This window comes from Aegilops tauschii, chromosome 5 (genome assembly GCF_002575655.3).
Source record: "Aegilops tauschii subsp. strangulata cultivar AL8/78 chromosome 5, Aet v6.0, whole genome shotgun sequence".
Taxonomy (NCBI): domain Eukaryota; kingdom Viridiplantae; phylum Streptophyta; class Magnoliopsida; order Poales; family Poaceae; genus Aegilops; species Aegilops tauschii.
Window position 1 is genome coordinate 443,738,348 of NC_053039.3, and position 15,660 is coordinate 443,754,007.

At 46.6% G+C, this 15,660-nt stretch overlaps 2 protein-coding genes across 2 annotated transcripts; both read left to right on the top strand.

The window, feature by feature from the left end:
• The first annotated feature begins 5,427 nt into the window (after positions 1-5,427).
• LOC109773434 (uncharacterized) lies at positions 5,428-7,728 on the top strand. Its single transcript, XM_073498667.1, has 2 exons — positions 5,428-6,189; positions 7,321-7,728. The coding sequence occupies exons 1-2, from the start codon at positions 5,725-5,727 to the stop codon at positions 7,726-7,728; spliced, it is 873 nt and encodes a 290-aa protein (XP_073354768.1). The 5' UTR covers positions 5,428-5,724.
• Positions 7,729-11,425: 3,697 nt separating this feature from the next.
• Positions 11,426-12,446, top strand: LOC109773433 (uncharacterized). Its single transcript, XM_040390750.2, has 2 exons — positions 11,426-11,979; positions 12,098-12,446. Exons 1-2 carry the CDS (start codon positions 11,560-11,562, stop codon positions 12,122-12,124), a joined length of 447 nt encoding a protein of 148 aa, XP_040246684.1. The 5' UTR covers positions 11,426-11,559; the 3' UTR covers positions 12,125-12,446.
• The last annotated feature ends 3,214 nt before the right edge of the window (positions 12,447-15,660 follow it).

Genomic DNA, 15,660 nt, shown 5'->3' on the forward strand with positions numbered 1-15,660 from the left:
TGCTGCGTTACCCCTTCAAATACATAGACAAACTAAGTGTCACTAGTAGTCCTCTACTTGACTAGCTCGTTGAATCAAAGATGGTTAAGTTTCCTAGCCATAGACATGAGTTGTCATTTGATTAACGGGATCACATCATTAGAGAATGATGTGATTGATTTGACCCATTCCGTTAGCTTAGCATACGATCGTTTAGTATATTGCTATTGCTTTCTTCATGACTTATACATGTTCCTACGACTATGAGATTATGCAACTCCCGAATACCGGAAGAACACTTTGTGTGCTACCAAACGTCACAACGTAACTGGGTGATTATAAAGGTGCTCTACAGGTGTCTCCGATGGTACTTGTTGAGTTGTCATAGATCAAGATTAGGATTTGTCACTCCGATTGTCGGAGAGGTATCTCTGGGCCCTCTCGGTAATGCACATCACTATAAGCCTTGCAAGCAATGCAACTAATGAGTTAGTTGCGAGATGATATATTACGGAATGAGTAAAGAGACTTGTCGGTAACGAGATTGAACTAGGTATTGAGATACCGACGATCGATTCTCGGGCAAGTAACATACCGATGACAAAGGGAACAACGTATGTTGTTATGCGGTTTGACCGATAAAGATCTTCGTAGAATATGTAGGAGCCAATATGAGCATCCAGGTTCCGCTATTGGTTATTGACCGGAAACGAGTCTTGGTCATGTCTACATAGTTCTCGAACCCGTAGGGTCCGCACGCTTAACGTTCGGTGACGATCGGTATTATGAGTTTATGTGATTTGATGTACCGAAGGTAGTTCGGAGTCCCGGATGTGATCACGGACATGACGAAGAGTCTCGAAATGGCCGAGACGTAAAGATTGATATATTGGACGGCTATATTCGGACACCGGAAGTGTTCCGGGTGGTTTCAGAGAAAACCGGAGTGCCGGAGGGGTTACCGGAACCCCCCGGGGAAGTATTGGGCCTTAGTGGGCCTGAGGGGAGAGAGAGGGCAGCAGCCCAGGAGGTGGTGCGCCCCCTCCCATGAGGAGTCCGAATTGCACTAGGGGAGGGGGGCGCGGCCCCTCTTTCCCTCTCCCTCTCTTTCCTTCCCCCTTCCCTCTTCCTAGTTGGACTAGGAAAGGGGAGTCCTACTCCTACTAGGAGGAGGACTCCCCCCTCCTTGGCGCGCCCAAGGGCCGGCCGGCCTCCCCCTTGCTCCTTTATATACAGCGGCAGGGGGCACCCTAGGACACACAAGTTGATTGTTCCAAGCCGTGTGCGGTGCCCCCCTCCACCATAATCCACCTCGATCATATCGTAGCGGTGCTTAGGCGAAGCCCTGCGTCGGTAGCAACATCATCACCGTCATCACGCCGTCGTGCTGACAGAACTCTCCCGTGAAGCTTTGCTGGATCGGAGTTCGTGGGACGTCACCGAGCTGAACGTGTGCTGAACTCGGAGGTGCCGTGCGTTCGGCACTTGGATCGGTCGGATCGTGAAGACGTACGACTACATCAACCGCGTTCTCATAACGCTTCCGCTTACGGTCTACGAGGGTACGTGGACGGCACTCTCCCCTCTCGTTGCTATGCATCACCATGATCTTGCGTGTGCGTAGGAATTTTTTTGAAATTACTATGTTCCCCAACAGCCTCCTCCACAAGCTCCTATCACCTAACCTCAAATCAGAGCAAGCGGTTTGAGAAACTTAATGAAACAGTGCAAATCAAACTAAATCAATGCCTACAGCTAGTGATTGTGGCAGAGTAGAGGAAACCACATAGCTACGGGATAATAGCAGCGAAAAATTAGGTCTTTTATTTGCAATGTTCGTCATCTACTAGTAACCCTAAGTCAACGTGGCATGAGTCAACATGCAACCGAGCAAGTCAGTGAGTGATCGTGCAAAAAAAGGACCTCGGGTGAACAACTTACTATAGAATTAGGACCTAAATGTGCATTTTGAAAGAAGTAGGACTAAGGTGATACTGCCCAAAAACTTTTAGGACCTCCAGTGTATTTCTCTCACCTAGCGATTGGGCCCTCTGTTGACGTGGCGTGGGTCAACGCACCACGCGGGCAGGTCAGCGAGCACTCATGAAAAAAGGACCTCCGGTGAACCACTTACTAAAGAATTAGGACCTAAAGGTGCACTTTGGAAGAATTAGGACTAAAGTGACACCCCGACGAAACTTTTAGGACCTCCAGTGCATTTAACTCTTTTGTGCCACATCAGCGCTTACAGGTGGACCCGACATGTTAGGACTCGGATTAGAACGGTTCAAATCGGTAATTAGTGTTTATTGAGAAAATTAGTAAGAAAAAGGTAGATTTTTGAGGCGCGCAAGAAATGTGGTGGCAATTCCGGATGAGAACATCAAATGTGGTGATTTTTTGCAATTCACTTTCTGAAATGTAAGGTTATACTATGACAATTTCCAATCTTTTCTCTACGAAAACTTGTAAAACAACAATATGCAAGAAAAATGTGACTCATTAGGTCTAGTTTTAGCATTAGCTACATTTTCTCTCTTACAATATCTATCTGATACCATGCTTTCCCACAAAACCATCTTAATTTTCAATTTTCCATACCCGTTTATTAAGCAAGCATAATCAGTGACCTTCAGATCTATAGCCCCAGGCCACCCTGGTATATGAGTTGGCAGCCAATTAACCAATTAACAAGATGATGTCTAAGAAAAGGTTGGAGTTCCTCTGCCTTCCGTCGGCGCCGCCGCTGGTCCACCTCCTCTCTAGTGGTCTTAGGGCCATGGCGGCGCGGTGGATCTTGGCCCTTGCCGGCGGGAGGGCTCTATTTTTAGATGTTCTTTTGAGTTTTGTTAGGGTTTTTATTTTGCTTGGGAAGACGAGACGGGGCGGCTCCCTGAAGATGGAATAAGGTTCTCACCGCCTAGTCCCCGTCCTATTGAAAATATGCCCTAGAGGCAATAATATATCATTATTATATTTCTATGTTCATAATTAAGAGTATATATTCTATGCTATAACTGCTATGATCATGGAATATGTGATTCAGTGGAAAAATCATATGTACGTGTGGAATGATAAACGATAAAATAAGATTCCTAGTCTCGCCTCTAAGACTATCTTAAGTTTTGTTGATGATCATGTTTTTCCGGATATTAGGATATCGTTCAGTGTAAGGATAGTCCTAAAACAACATTGGGAATATGACACTGGAAGAACGATAGTGTTGAATCGACCCAAACTTGTTTGTTATACTTTGAGATATAATCGTCAGAAGTCAAATGTTATAACATGGGGAGTTAACGTGTGATTTAGTTCCTTAGACCTTGAGAGTATCTTAGTCTCTTCTTACCGTATAATGCACTTTGGGGTTGCTCAAATGTCATCTATAACATGGTGATCATAATGACAAGTTACATGTTCATTGAAAAGTTTGACAAGGGACTAGATAGCTCGAGGGGGATTTACTCCTCCGACGATGGAGAGATATTCATAGGACCCTCTCGGTGTGACGGCATCCGTCATCATTCGGCCAGACATAGGTGACTATGTCACGGGGATGGCAGAACATGTCAACAAGGAAGAAGAACAGAACTGGTAACGAGGGGACCGGTATAGTGAGCATGTGTTCTCAAGAGGATACTGATTTATCTCACCTCGGGTTTTGTATAATATCACGAAGCAAAGGGAATAACAGATGATAACCAAAGGCTCACCCGAATGTCATTCGTGTACTTATAGGGATCGATATGGATGTCCACAGTTCCGCTATCGGTCATTGAACGAAAGGGGTTTTGTTCATGTCTATGTTTTACCGACCCTCCAGGCTCACAAGCTTAAGGAAATCACAATGTGTTGAGTGTTAGTAGGACATGAATAATGAGGAAATATTTGTGAAATAGTTTCGAAAGGAACTGGAAGCGTTTCGGGTTCACCGGAAGGGTTTCGGGGTTTATGGGGCAACACCGGGTATTACCGATAAATAATATATAGATGAAAAATGTTTCCGGAGATGTTCAATTAATAATAAAAGGCTCTAATAATAGTTAGAAGCCTTTTATATTTAATTTACTATCAATGGGTTTTAAAAGGCTCTCAGGGGCAAAACTAAGAAGAGTGGCGTCATAGGAAAGGCGTCTGTAGCTGTTTGGGATGATCATCGGTCTATTGGGCGGTCCATATGGCCTGGCTTGGGCTTGTCTCTGTGGATTTGTCGGTGTTAGTGAACTTCGGTGAAGGTGCACTCGTTAGGGGTTTCTTTGCTATATAGTAGTTTGGAGGTTGATGGTCGTTTCATGTTGGGTGTGTTTGTAGGGCTGATCGTGCGCTTCTGGACTGAGTAGTCTGCATGAGATTGGTTTGTATCGGTTTTCTCCCGAATTTCCATTAATTAACTCACAATTCCCTTCTGCTTAATTAATCGACCAGGCAAATCTTTGCCTCCCTTTAAAAAAAATACGAGACGATCCTCGCTGCGACAGTCAGGTCAACCAGAGGAGGAAGGTGCCCTGTAGCAGAGCGGCTTTGCTACATCCACGGGCTATTAGGGCACCTACAATGGAGGCGCTTAGCCCGGGCGCTAGGGTCAAATCCCCAGCCGTTATGCCCCAAATCCCAGCCCTTTTTTCTGTTCCCAGCTAAGCCCAGGATTCACGCTTGCGTCGACGCAACTTCTCGCGCCGGGCGCTAGACCTCTTTTCCTTCTGCGCTAGGACTGGAAGTGTGCCATATTAAGCGCCTAGCCTTGTCATTAGCGTTGGAGGATTGGATGCTACAGCCGCTGCTACGTGATTTAACTTTTCTTTTATTTTCCTAAGCGCTCGTGCAAGCGGCCAGGCATTGGACATGCCCTTACGGGGTTTTACAGGGCTTGGCGCCCACCCCCACCAGTTAAAATCAGGGGGGCCGATTAATTAGGAGAAGAAGGTTAGTTAGCCCAATTAAAGAAGGACAAGTCAGCTGGTCCGTAAAAGCCCGTCGAGATAGTCCGTGTATCTAGCATTTTTGGTAGCAGAGGGCCTCACGCCGCTGCCACGAAACCGCGCTGACGCCAACCAGCAAAGGGCCTCGCCAGATTCGCCGCCCGCCGAGGACCCGCACGCGAGGTCGTGGCCCGCAGCGCAAACCAACCGCGCGAGCAGCACGCTCGCCGTCGCCCGCATTGCCTTGGGACTCGGCGCGCCCGTCTAACCGCAAACCAACCGCGGCCTATTTCTTCACCCCCTCCCGGCCTCTCCTGCTCCCCGCCCCCGCCGCCTATTTCTTCACCCGTAGGCCCCCGCCTCGCCGGCGCAGCCGCCCCATCCGTCCATCGTTCACCCGCCATCGCCGCCCTTGGCACGTGCAGTGCTCATGTGCTGGTTGATGAATGAGTTGCTCCCGCCATTCGCGTACGCGCCGTCAAGGAGGAAGGCACCCTGTAGCAGAGGGCCTCACGCCGCTGCCACGAAACCGCGCTGACGCCAACCAGCATAGGGCCTCGCCAGATCCGCCGCCCGCCGAAGGCCCGAAGCGCAAACCAACCGCGCGAGCAGCACGCTCGCCGTGGCCCGCATTCCCTTGGGACTCGGCGCGCCCGTCTAACCGCGAACCAACCGCGACCTATTTCTTCACCCCTCCCGGCCTCTCCTCCCGCAGCCCCCGCGACCTATTTCTTCACCCCTAGGCCCCCACCTCGCCGGCGCAGCCGCCCCATCCATCCGTCGTCCACCCGCCATCGCCGCCCTTGGCACGTGCAGTGCAGTGCGGATGTGCTGGTTGATGAATGCCGTGTGCCATCACTCTGCGCACGCCATCATAATGGCGGACCACCACCAGCTGCCCCCGCCGTTCGCGTGCAGCAACTGCGTCACCGAGCGCGCCATCGTCTTCTGCTTCGCCGACGGCGCCAGGCTCTGCCTCCACTGCGACGGCGCCCTGCACGGCGCCAGCGCGCTCGCGAGCCTCCACCGGCGCGCCCCGCTCTGCGACGCCTGCCACGCCGCGCCCGCCGCGCTCCGCTGCCAAATCGGCGCCCAGCGGGCCACGCTCTGCGCCGACTGCGCCGACCGCGTCGCCCTGCCGGACGGCGGCGCCTCCCTCGTGCAAGAGTACACCGGCTGCCCCACGCCCGCCGAGATCCTCCGCGTCCTCTCCGTCGAAGCGCCGTCGTCGCAGGATGACTTCGACGCCTGGCTCGCCGACGTCCTCCCACAATACCTAGAGGAGATTCAGGTACCACATCTACTTGGTTAATTTCTAAATTTCACCTCCTTTTTGCGCCAAATCTTACATTGACGGTGATACACTGAATTCAGTGGGTAGTGCTGCTCCGGCTATGTATCGATCAAGGGAATGATATAGAGAAGAGAGAATGATGACAATAAAGTGAGTGAGAGAGAGTGTGATTAATGAAGGGATATGAGGAGTACATTGTGACAAACAAGGAAGTGGGGAGTGTGCTATCTTTGGTGTAAAAAAGGAAGATTTCTTTCCTGATACATGTAATGGTGGATCGATGATCTAAGGATCATATGAATGATTAATGAAGGATAGCATGTATATTCAGTTCTCCTCTCAATTTTTGTGGTGCCAAGCTTGATCTTTATCCAACTAACGGATTAACTTATTGACAGTACCTTCTAATAACTATTGAACGCATATGTTAGTTAGTTTGACTGTAGTTATTTGACTATTTGAGTATGAAAAATGTGCAAAAAGAAAAGGCACACCTGAAGGATTTTTCCTTAACAAAATGTAGTAATTTGACTATTTGAGTATGAAAAATGTGCAATTGCAATCTTGCCTTTTCAAGGAAAATAGGGGACTGCTGCATACTCAATATGGATCGGAGGCTAATTATCGACTTCCAAGTAAAAAAACTGAAAATAACTTTCATTTAGTACTAATATATAACTGAATCAACTAAATCCTTCCTTCTTTTCTGGCAAACAAAGCCAACAATGCTAGGTTATAAGTGCCAAGATAGGTTTCACTGCCTCGACGAATCGACAGGTAATTACGATTGAATATCTCTCTTACCTCTTAACTAGGAATGAGTACTCATTCAATTGATTTGTGGTGCTATCAATACATTCATGGAGGATGGATCTCAAATCTGCAATGCGAATGGGACAACAACAATAGTAGGAGATCAAAGAGGCAGCAGCACCAGCAGCTTCAGCTGTGATGGTTGGAATAATGCCTGCTCAACTACCTGTGCTCCACAATGTTCTGGGTTTGAGAATACTAATGGAGTATTTGTTGGTCATCACTCAGCTGGGCCTTCACTCACTTTTGAGGTACATACATACTTACATACCACTCACTCGCACTGCTAATTAACACAATTAATTTGCATCCCAGTTATTTGACAAACACAATAACATTGCTTGGTGGCAACCGCAGCTGCCACCATCGATCTTCCACATCTTATCATCATCATACTCATCTTATAACCCATCCACATCGTCGTGCCAGCCGGTCATGACATCGACTACTCTTCTGCAATCCATGGGCAACGATTACCATCCATCGCTGCTCCTCGATGGCTTCCCTACTTTCTGCCCTGCCTTGCCCCTAATATCACTGCCACCACCACCGGAGAACGGGCCTGGCTGTAATGATGCCAACCAGCCATCGCAGATGCTGGCCGCAGATGAGAAAGCAGCGGCGAATCATCATCAGCAAGATCCGAGCACCGTTAGTAAGAAGAGAGAGGAAAGGGACAGAGCCAAGCAAAGGTACTACGAGAAGAAGAAGAACAGAAAGTAAGTCTGAATTAATTTTTCATTTGACAACTCTTATATAGACATAAAAGTATGCGAGTTTGAATTTGAATTTGAAACAATTTTGCATGTTCTGCAAGCAGATCATGTACGCATCCCGAAAAGCGAGTGCGGACACGCGAAAACGAATTAAGGGCAGATTCGCCAAGGCTACCAATGAACACCAACACATACTACACTCAGATGCAGCATAAATTCACGATTGAATAGATCAGATAGATCTTTTTCTTACTTTTTCTCTTTTAGCGGGTCATGCCTAGGTAGAACACTCTTGTACACAGCACACAAATACATACCTCTTAACCCTTTTCTCGTTTTCCTGTAATTGTTTCTTAACCTTTTTGATAGTTTGGGGCTCACTCTTTTTAGAGAGATAGTTTCGGGACACATTCTATTTAGGGAGGTACTTATGGTAGCTGGTACCAAGATGTAATAATACTTTTTGGCCCGGATAAATAAAATCATGGATTTTCATGCATTAACAATGCTTGTATTCTCTGATACTACTGGTTCTTCAAAAATATAAACAAGCGACAGTGTGCGTGCCTACTATGTCAACAAAACAATTGCCCCTCCCCCCAACCCCCGAAATGTTTATATTGTAAACATGTAAGAGCACTAAATAAGAAGAAAAATAGAGACAAGATACGCTCATTTGTGATCTGTTAAAAAAACAAATTCATGCATAATTATTCTCTTTTTTCCTCAAAATAATATGAATTTTTAAAGGTGTTTCTGAAGTTGACATTTGGACAATATCTATGGCGTATACCAAATAAAAAGGGACTATGATAAGTCCCGAACTTTTGGATTTTGCCCATGACAAATCGAACGTTTTTTAAGGCAACTTTAGTTAACGCAAGGATGACAAGTTTAGTTGGTAAGCATTTTAATTCCGCCCGCAGTTTCCTTTTTTCCCGAAAATTGTCATGCGAGCCAGCTAAACTTGTCATCCTTGCGTGAACTAAAATTGCCATCGAAAACATTCCATTTGCCATGGGTAAAACCTGAACGTTCGGGGTATCTTTTCCTATAAAAAATTGGCCATATCACGAAATCCCTATTGTTCTCTCCCTAGAAGTCACCAATGATAACATCTCCATTTCCCTCATGGATTCCAGCCTTAAGCTCGTCACTACACTCATTGCCGACAGATGGCAGGACCATCCCTCGTTTGTATCCAGCAACAAAAAAAAAAGGAAACTATCGTGCTTAAACTTGATTTTGGAAAGGCCTCGTGACACATTGAGCACAACACTATCGTTGGGGTTTTGGAACATCTGGGCTTTGGTGGGCATAACTCCATCCTTTCCATGGGTATACATCTTTTCCGCTTCTTAATAGTGTCCTTGGAAAGAAATTTCATTGTCATCGTGGGATCATACAAGGTAAAACCCTCTCACATCTCTCTCTTTGTCACTGACTGACCTCCAACCCATCGCTAATAAAGCCTATCAATGGAACTTGCTCAAGCTCCCTTTCACAGTCCCAAACATTGAATTCCCCATGATCTGGTAAATTAATGACAGTCTGCTCATGTTGAAAGCTTGCCCCCGGCAATTATTTTGCCTCAAAGACATTCCAGAATCCTACTATGGTCAACCCACTGTTCTCAGAGTCAACTTTCAAAAGTCATGCCTCCTTTCCATCGTCTTTTATGAAAAAAGGTTAAATCTTACTAATCTTTTTGTCTGGCGGTGGGTAGTTTCCCCTTTACATACCTTGCCTCCCTCCTGGTCTGAATAAGCCTCCCCCCCCCCCCCCCCCACACACACACACCACCAAAATAGGATGAAACAACATAGGCCCGCAGATCTGATACTATCATTCTTTGCACAAATCATCTTAATTTTCAATTTTCCATACCCATCCATCTGGTACTGAGCAAGCATAAATAAGTGACCTCCAAATCTATAGACCCCAGGCCACCATGGTATATGGGCTGGCAGCCAATTAGCAAGATGATATCTATGAGTGTTAGCCGTGTTCAATCTATTTTAGTATTAAAAGGTTCTTTAGAAATCACAAACAAAGACATCATATATTATGGATGTTGCTTAAGCTGGACCTTAATAAAACTAATTTACCAACTAAGAAATATATTTACCCTGCCAAGTATCCAACTTGTTTTCTACTTTATCTTCGCTTTTTCTACTTTATAGATTCTCAAAACTATAAATATGTTTTCGCCCCATCGTCCCTTTACAAAGCAGATCAAGGAATAAACAGACAATAAATATTACCCAAAAACAACGCTTAAGTGCACAAAATAATATGACTAAGCAGCCGAGCATACATAAGTGCCTGAAGCCAGTGCCACTCCATATGACCTAAGGCATCTTAGCTCCATGACAACGCCCTCAAGAGGGTAACGATGCATAGCATCGCCGCCGCCGAGTCTGAAGGAATGGGTAAGGGTTTTCATCCGAAACCCTGGCATGGAGAGGACCGTGCGAACGTCCTCAAGAGAAAAATAACACCGCGTGAGACGCCAAAGCCTAGAGCTTCCACTCGGTAGCTCACCCACGCCACGACGAGGTATGTAGGTCAGCGTGGCCGACCCAAAAGAAGGCTCGCCGCACCAAGTAGAGATCTCCATAACCATATTTGGGCGCCGCCACTGCCTCCAACAAAGGATAAGCCTGGGTCACCTGCCACTACACTTCAGGAAGAAACGTAGCCACAACCGCCACCACGAGGCCCATCGAAGAGCCAACTGAGGTAGCCACTCCGACATCGATCTTTGAACCTCTCACATATGCCACCCATTGAAGGGAAATTAACTGCCTTGCCACTTGCAACCACCATGAAACATGGACTTAATTAGAAAGGCCATAGCGATAAGCCGGACAGCTCCGCCAACCAAGACAGATCTACCACGACTGCCAAGAGAATACACACTGGGCGACATACGGGGAGAGTCCGCCACGGTCAGAGGTGCAACGCCCCACCCTGCACCCATTTCTATGGAGCAACAGCTAGCGCCCCGCCAGATCTGGTCTCGAGCTCTCGACGAAGACACGAGAACATGATATCGCCCTGTTGGCTAGGCCCGCAAGGAGCATGCTAGCTCATCCAGGTTCGAGACTTGAGTGATCCGTGGTGTTTAGAGTTTCTTTTACAAAAATACTGAATTGTTGTGCGGACGGCGACTGTCTCCACGACGGCTGCACGATGATAATCCAGCCGCGTGCTGCACTTTAATACATACATGGATGAACAAATATCTACTGCCATGCAGGAATTGTGTAGGAGTGCACATAGAAATATGCCTTGAAGGGCTAGTCCGGGGTGATCATATTTTTTTCAAGAGAGGCACCAGCAACTCCAGCCGCACGCAACCTCCACAGTACCGACCATGACCACCTCCGAAGCCCCGTTACATGCTAGCCCCAGCCGACGGTCGCCGTGGACAGCCGCCTTGCCGCATGCTCGAGTCTAAGGGGAGGAGCACCGCCGTGGCCTCACGCCGCTGCCACGAGACCGCGCTGACGCCAACCAGCAGAGGGCCTCGCCAGATCCGCCGCCTGCCGAGGACCCCCACGCGAGTCGGGGCCCGCAAACTAACCGCCGTGGCCCGCATTACGTGGGGACTTGGCGCGCCCGTCAACCGCAAACCAACCGCCAAGACCCCTCCCGGCCTCTCCTCCCCCAGCCCCCGCCGCCTATTTCTTCACCTCTACACCACCACCTCGCCGGCGCAGCCGCCCCATCCGTCCGTCGTCCACCCGCCATCGCCGCCCTTGTCACGTGCAGCGCGGATGCGCTGGTAGATGAATGAGGAGTGGCATCACGCTGCGCACGCGCCATCATCATAATGGCGGACCACCAGCAGCTGCTCCCGTCGTTGACGTGCAGGTCCAGCAACTGCGCCACCGAGCGCGCCGTCGTCTTCTGCTTGGCCGACGGCGCCAGGCTCTGCCTCGAGTGCGACGGCGCTGTGCACGGCGCCAGCGACCTCGCGGGCCTCCACTCGCGCGCCCCGCTCTGCGACGCCTGCTGCGCCGCGCCCGCCGCGCTCCGCTGCCAAACCGGCGCCCACCGTGCCACGCTCTGCGCCGGCTGCGCCGACGGCCGCGGCGGCGCCTCCCTCGTGGAGGTTTACACCGGCTGCCCCGCGCCCGCCGAGGTCCTCCGCACCCTCTCCGTCGACGCGCCGTCATCGTCGCAGGAGGACTTCGACGCCTGGCTCGCCCACAACCTCCCCCAAATCCTACAGGATGTTCAGGATGTTCAGGTACAACATCTACTGGGTTTATTTCCAAATTTCACTTCTTTTTTGCGCCAGTATGTGCAATTGAGGGAGACTTTTCTTGATAATCTTGTTTCTTGTGTGCCAAATCTTACATGGACAGTTTGATTGTGTGATACATTGTGTGTGATTCAGTGACTAAATTCAGTGGGTAGTGCTGCTATGTATCGATCAAGCGAATGATATAGAGAGGAGAGAATGATGACAATATAAAGTGAGTGAGAGAGTGTGAGTGATTAATGATCAAGGGAATGATATAGGTTTGGCACTACTACCTACATTGTATTGTAACAAAAGAAAGTGGGGACTGTGCTATGTGTGATGTAAAAAAGGAAGATTTCTTTCCTGATACATGTAATGGTGGATCGATGATCTAAGGATCATATGAATGATTAATGAAGGAACATGTAATGGTGGGATCATATGAAATGATTAATGGAGGTTACCATGCATGTTCAGTTCTCCTCTCAATTTTTGTGGTACCTTCTAATCACAATTGAACGCATATGTTAGTTAGTTTGGCTGTATACATCACATAAAAAGCAAAAATGAATTCTAGAAAAATTAGACACGGATACTACAGAACCAGTGAACCCTCAAGAAACAAAAGGCACACCTGAAGGGTTTCTTTCTTTAAAAAATGTAGTAACTTGAGTATGAAAAATGTGCAATTGCAATCTTGCCTTTTCAAGGAAAACAGGGGACTGCTAAATATGGATCGAGGCTAAGTATCGATCTTCCAAGTTAAAAATCTGAAAAATAACTTTCATTTAAGGAATGGAGTATATGGTAAAAGAAAGGATGTCTTTCTCTAGTTGAGTGAATTGTACAGAGGTAATTATAAATGAATCGTCTAAAAACCTTCATTGTTAGCACACAAAGCCAACAATGCTAGCTACAAGTGCCAAGATGGCTTCCGCCGCCTCGATGAATCGACGGCTAATTACGATTGAATATCTCTCTTACCTCTTAACTAGGATGGCGCATGAGTACTCATTGTGTTAATTTGTGGTGCTCTCACTACATTCATGGAGGATGGATCTCAGATCTACGATGCGAGTGGCACAACAACAATAGTAGGAGATCAAAGAGGCCCCAGCAGCAGTAGCTTCGTCTCTGATGATTGGAACAATGGCTGCTCAACTACCTGTGCTCCACAATGTTCTGTGCTTGAGAATACTAATGGAGTACTTGTTGGTCATCACTTAGCTGGGCCTTCACTCACTTTTGAGGTACATACATACATACCACTCATTCGCTCACTCACACTGCTAATTAACAAAATTAATTTGCATCCCAGTTATTTGGCAATGACAAATAACATTGCTTGGTTTAATTTCTTGGCAGCAACAGCAGCAGCTGCCACTGTCAATCTGCCACATCTCATCATCTTACAACCCATCAACATTATCGTGCCAGCCGGCCATGACATCGACTACTCTTCTGCAATCCATGGGCAACAATCATCATCCATCGCTGCTCCTTGATGACTTCCCTACTTTCTAACCTGCCTTGCCCCTAATATCGCCGCCACCACCACCGGAGAATGGCACTGGCTGTCATGATGCCAACCAGCCATCACAGATGCTGACCGCAGATGAGCAAGCAGCGGTGGCTCATCATCAGCAAGATCCGAGCACCGTTAGTAAGAAGAGAGAGGAAAAGGACAGGGCCAAGCAAAGGTACAACGAGAAGAAGAACAGGAAGTAAGTCTGGATTAATTTTTCATTTGACAACTCTTCTATATACAGACAAAAAATGCAATTGATGCGAGTATGAATTTGAATTTGAAACAATTTTGCAGGTTCTGCAAGCAGATCATGTACGCGTCCCGAAAAGCAAGGGCGGACACACGAAAGCGAGTCAAGGGCAGATTCGCCAAGGCTACCAATGAGCACCAACACATACTACACTCAGATGCAGCATAAATTCACGATTGATTAGATCAGATCGATCCTTTTTCTTTCTTTTCCCTTTTTTTCTTATTCCTTTTGCATATAGACAGTGCATATACACAAAAATCAAACATCATTTTTTTCTGTGTAAATAATGTCTCAACACATTACAGTCAGTCATGCCTAGGTAGACCACTCTTCTCCACAGCACACAAATACATACCTTTAGCCCCTTTCTCAGTTTTTTTGCCATTTTTCTTCCCTTTTTTGATAGTTTGGGGCTCATTCCTTTTAGAGAGATAGTTTTGGGATGCATTCTTTTTAGGGAGGTACTTATGGTAACTGGTACCAAGATGTAATAATTCAGCCATTGTCTATGTGTACATACATAATAATCTCTTAAGCCTGGATAAATAAAATCATGTATTTTCATGCATTGCTAATGCTTGTATTCTCTGAAACTGCTGGTTCTTCAAAAAGATAAACAAGTGGCGGTGTGCATGCCTGCGATGTGAATCAAAAAAATTGGCTTTTTTCATATATGTTTATTATATTCTAAACATGTAAGAGCACTGAAGAAGAAGAAAAATAGACAAGATACACTCATTTGTGATCTGTTAAATAAAACGCAAATTCGTGCATAATTATTGCCATTTTCCCCTTAAAATAATATGCATATTTGAAGGTGTTTCCGAAGATGGCTTTTGGACGATATGCATGGTGTGGACTATTTTTTATTTGTGGTCTGGATTATATCGAAGGCATCTTCTGGGCCGTAAAGTATGATCCTGAAATGGTCATCTGGAACACCTTCGATTGTTATATTTCGATGAACATTTCGTTTGCTCAATAAAGCATAGCATGTTCCTAAAAAAACATACCATGCATTGTAACCTCAATCACTTCTCAATCGCCATGGCCCATGAGAGTCTCTCTGTTTTACCTGCGCCTTTTCACCAGAGATTTTGTTGAAAAACAATGTCCATAATAGACCCATTGATCATATCCTGGGCATGATGGCTTCAACTGCCTATTCCTAAAGAAGTGCCGAAACAGAATAAAATGGGACTTGTTGTTTATGACGACTTCCATCAGGTCTTAATCAACCTACAATGCCGAAATCCCTAAGGTTCTCCCCAGAAATCACCAATGATTAGCTTTTTTTTAGGGCAACCAATGATTAGATGTTCATTTCCCTCCTAAACTCTAGCCTTAAACTTGTCACTAAACTCCTTGCCAGCAGATTGCAGAGGCTCATTAACCTCGTTCACAAAAACCAATATGGTTCACCCCGCAAAAAAAGGGGTTTCATCACTTGTAGGACCATCCAAGATTGCCTCGTTTGTACTTAGCAAAAAAATACTCAGGAAACTATCGTGCTTACATTTTATTTTGGAAAGGCCTCATACACATTGATCACAACCCTATCACAGGGGTTTTGGAGCATCTGGGCTTTGATGGGCATAACTCCATCCTTTCCACCAGTTACATGTTTTCTACTTCTTAATGATGTCCCTAGAAAGAAATTCATTATCGTCGTGGGATCAGACAAGGTAACACTCTCACATCTTCTCTTTGTCACTGCCTACCTCCTCCCATGTGTCGCTAATAAAGCCTATCAATCTTGCTCAAGCTCCCCTCACAATCCCAAACATCGAATTGCCCATAATCTAGTACATTGGTGCCACTGTGCTATTAATCCGCCTGGCAATTATTTTGCCTCAAAGGCATTTCATAATCTTATTATGGTCAACCACTGTTCTCAGTCAAC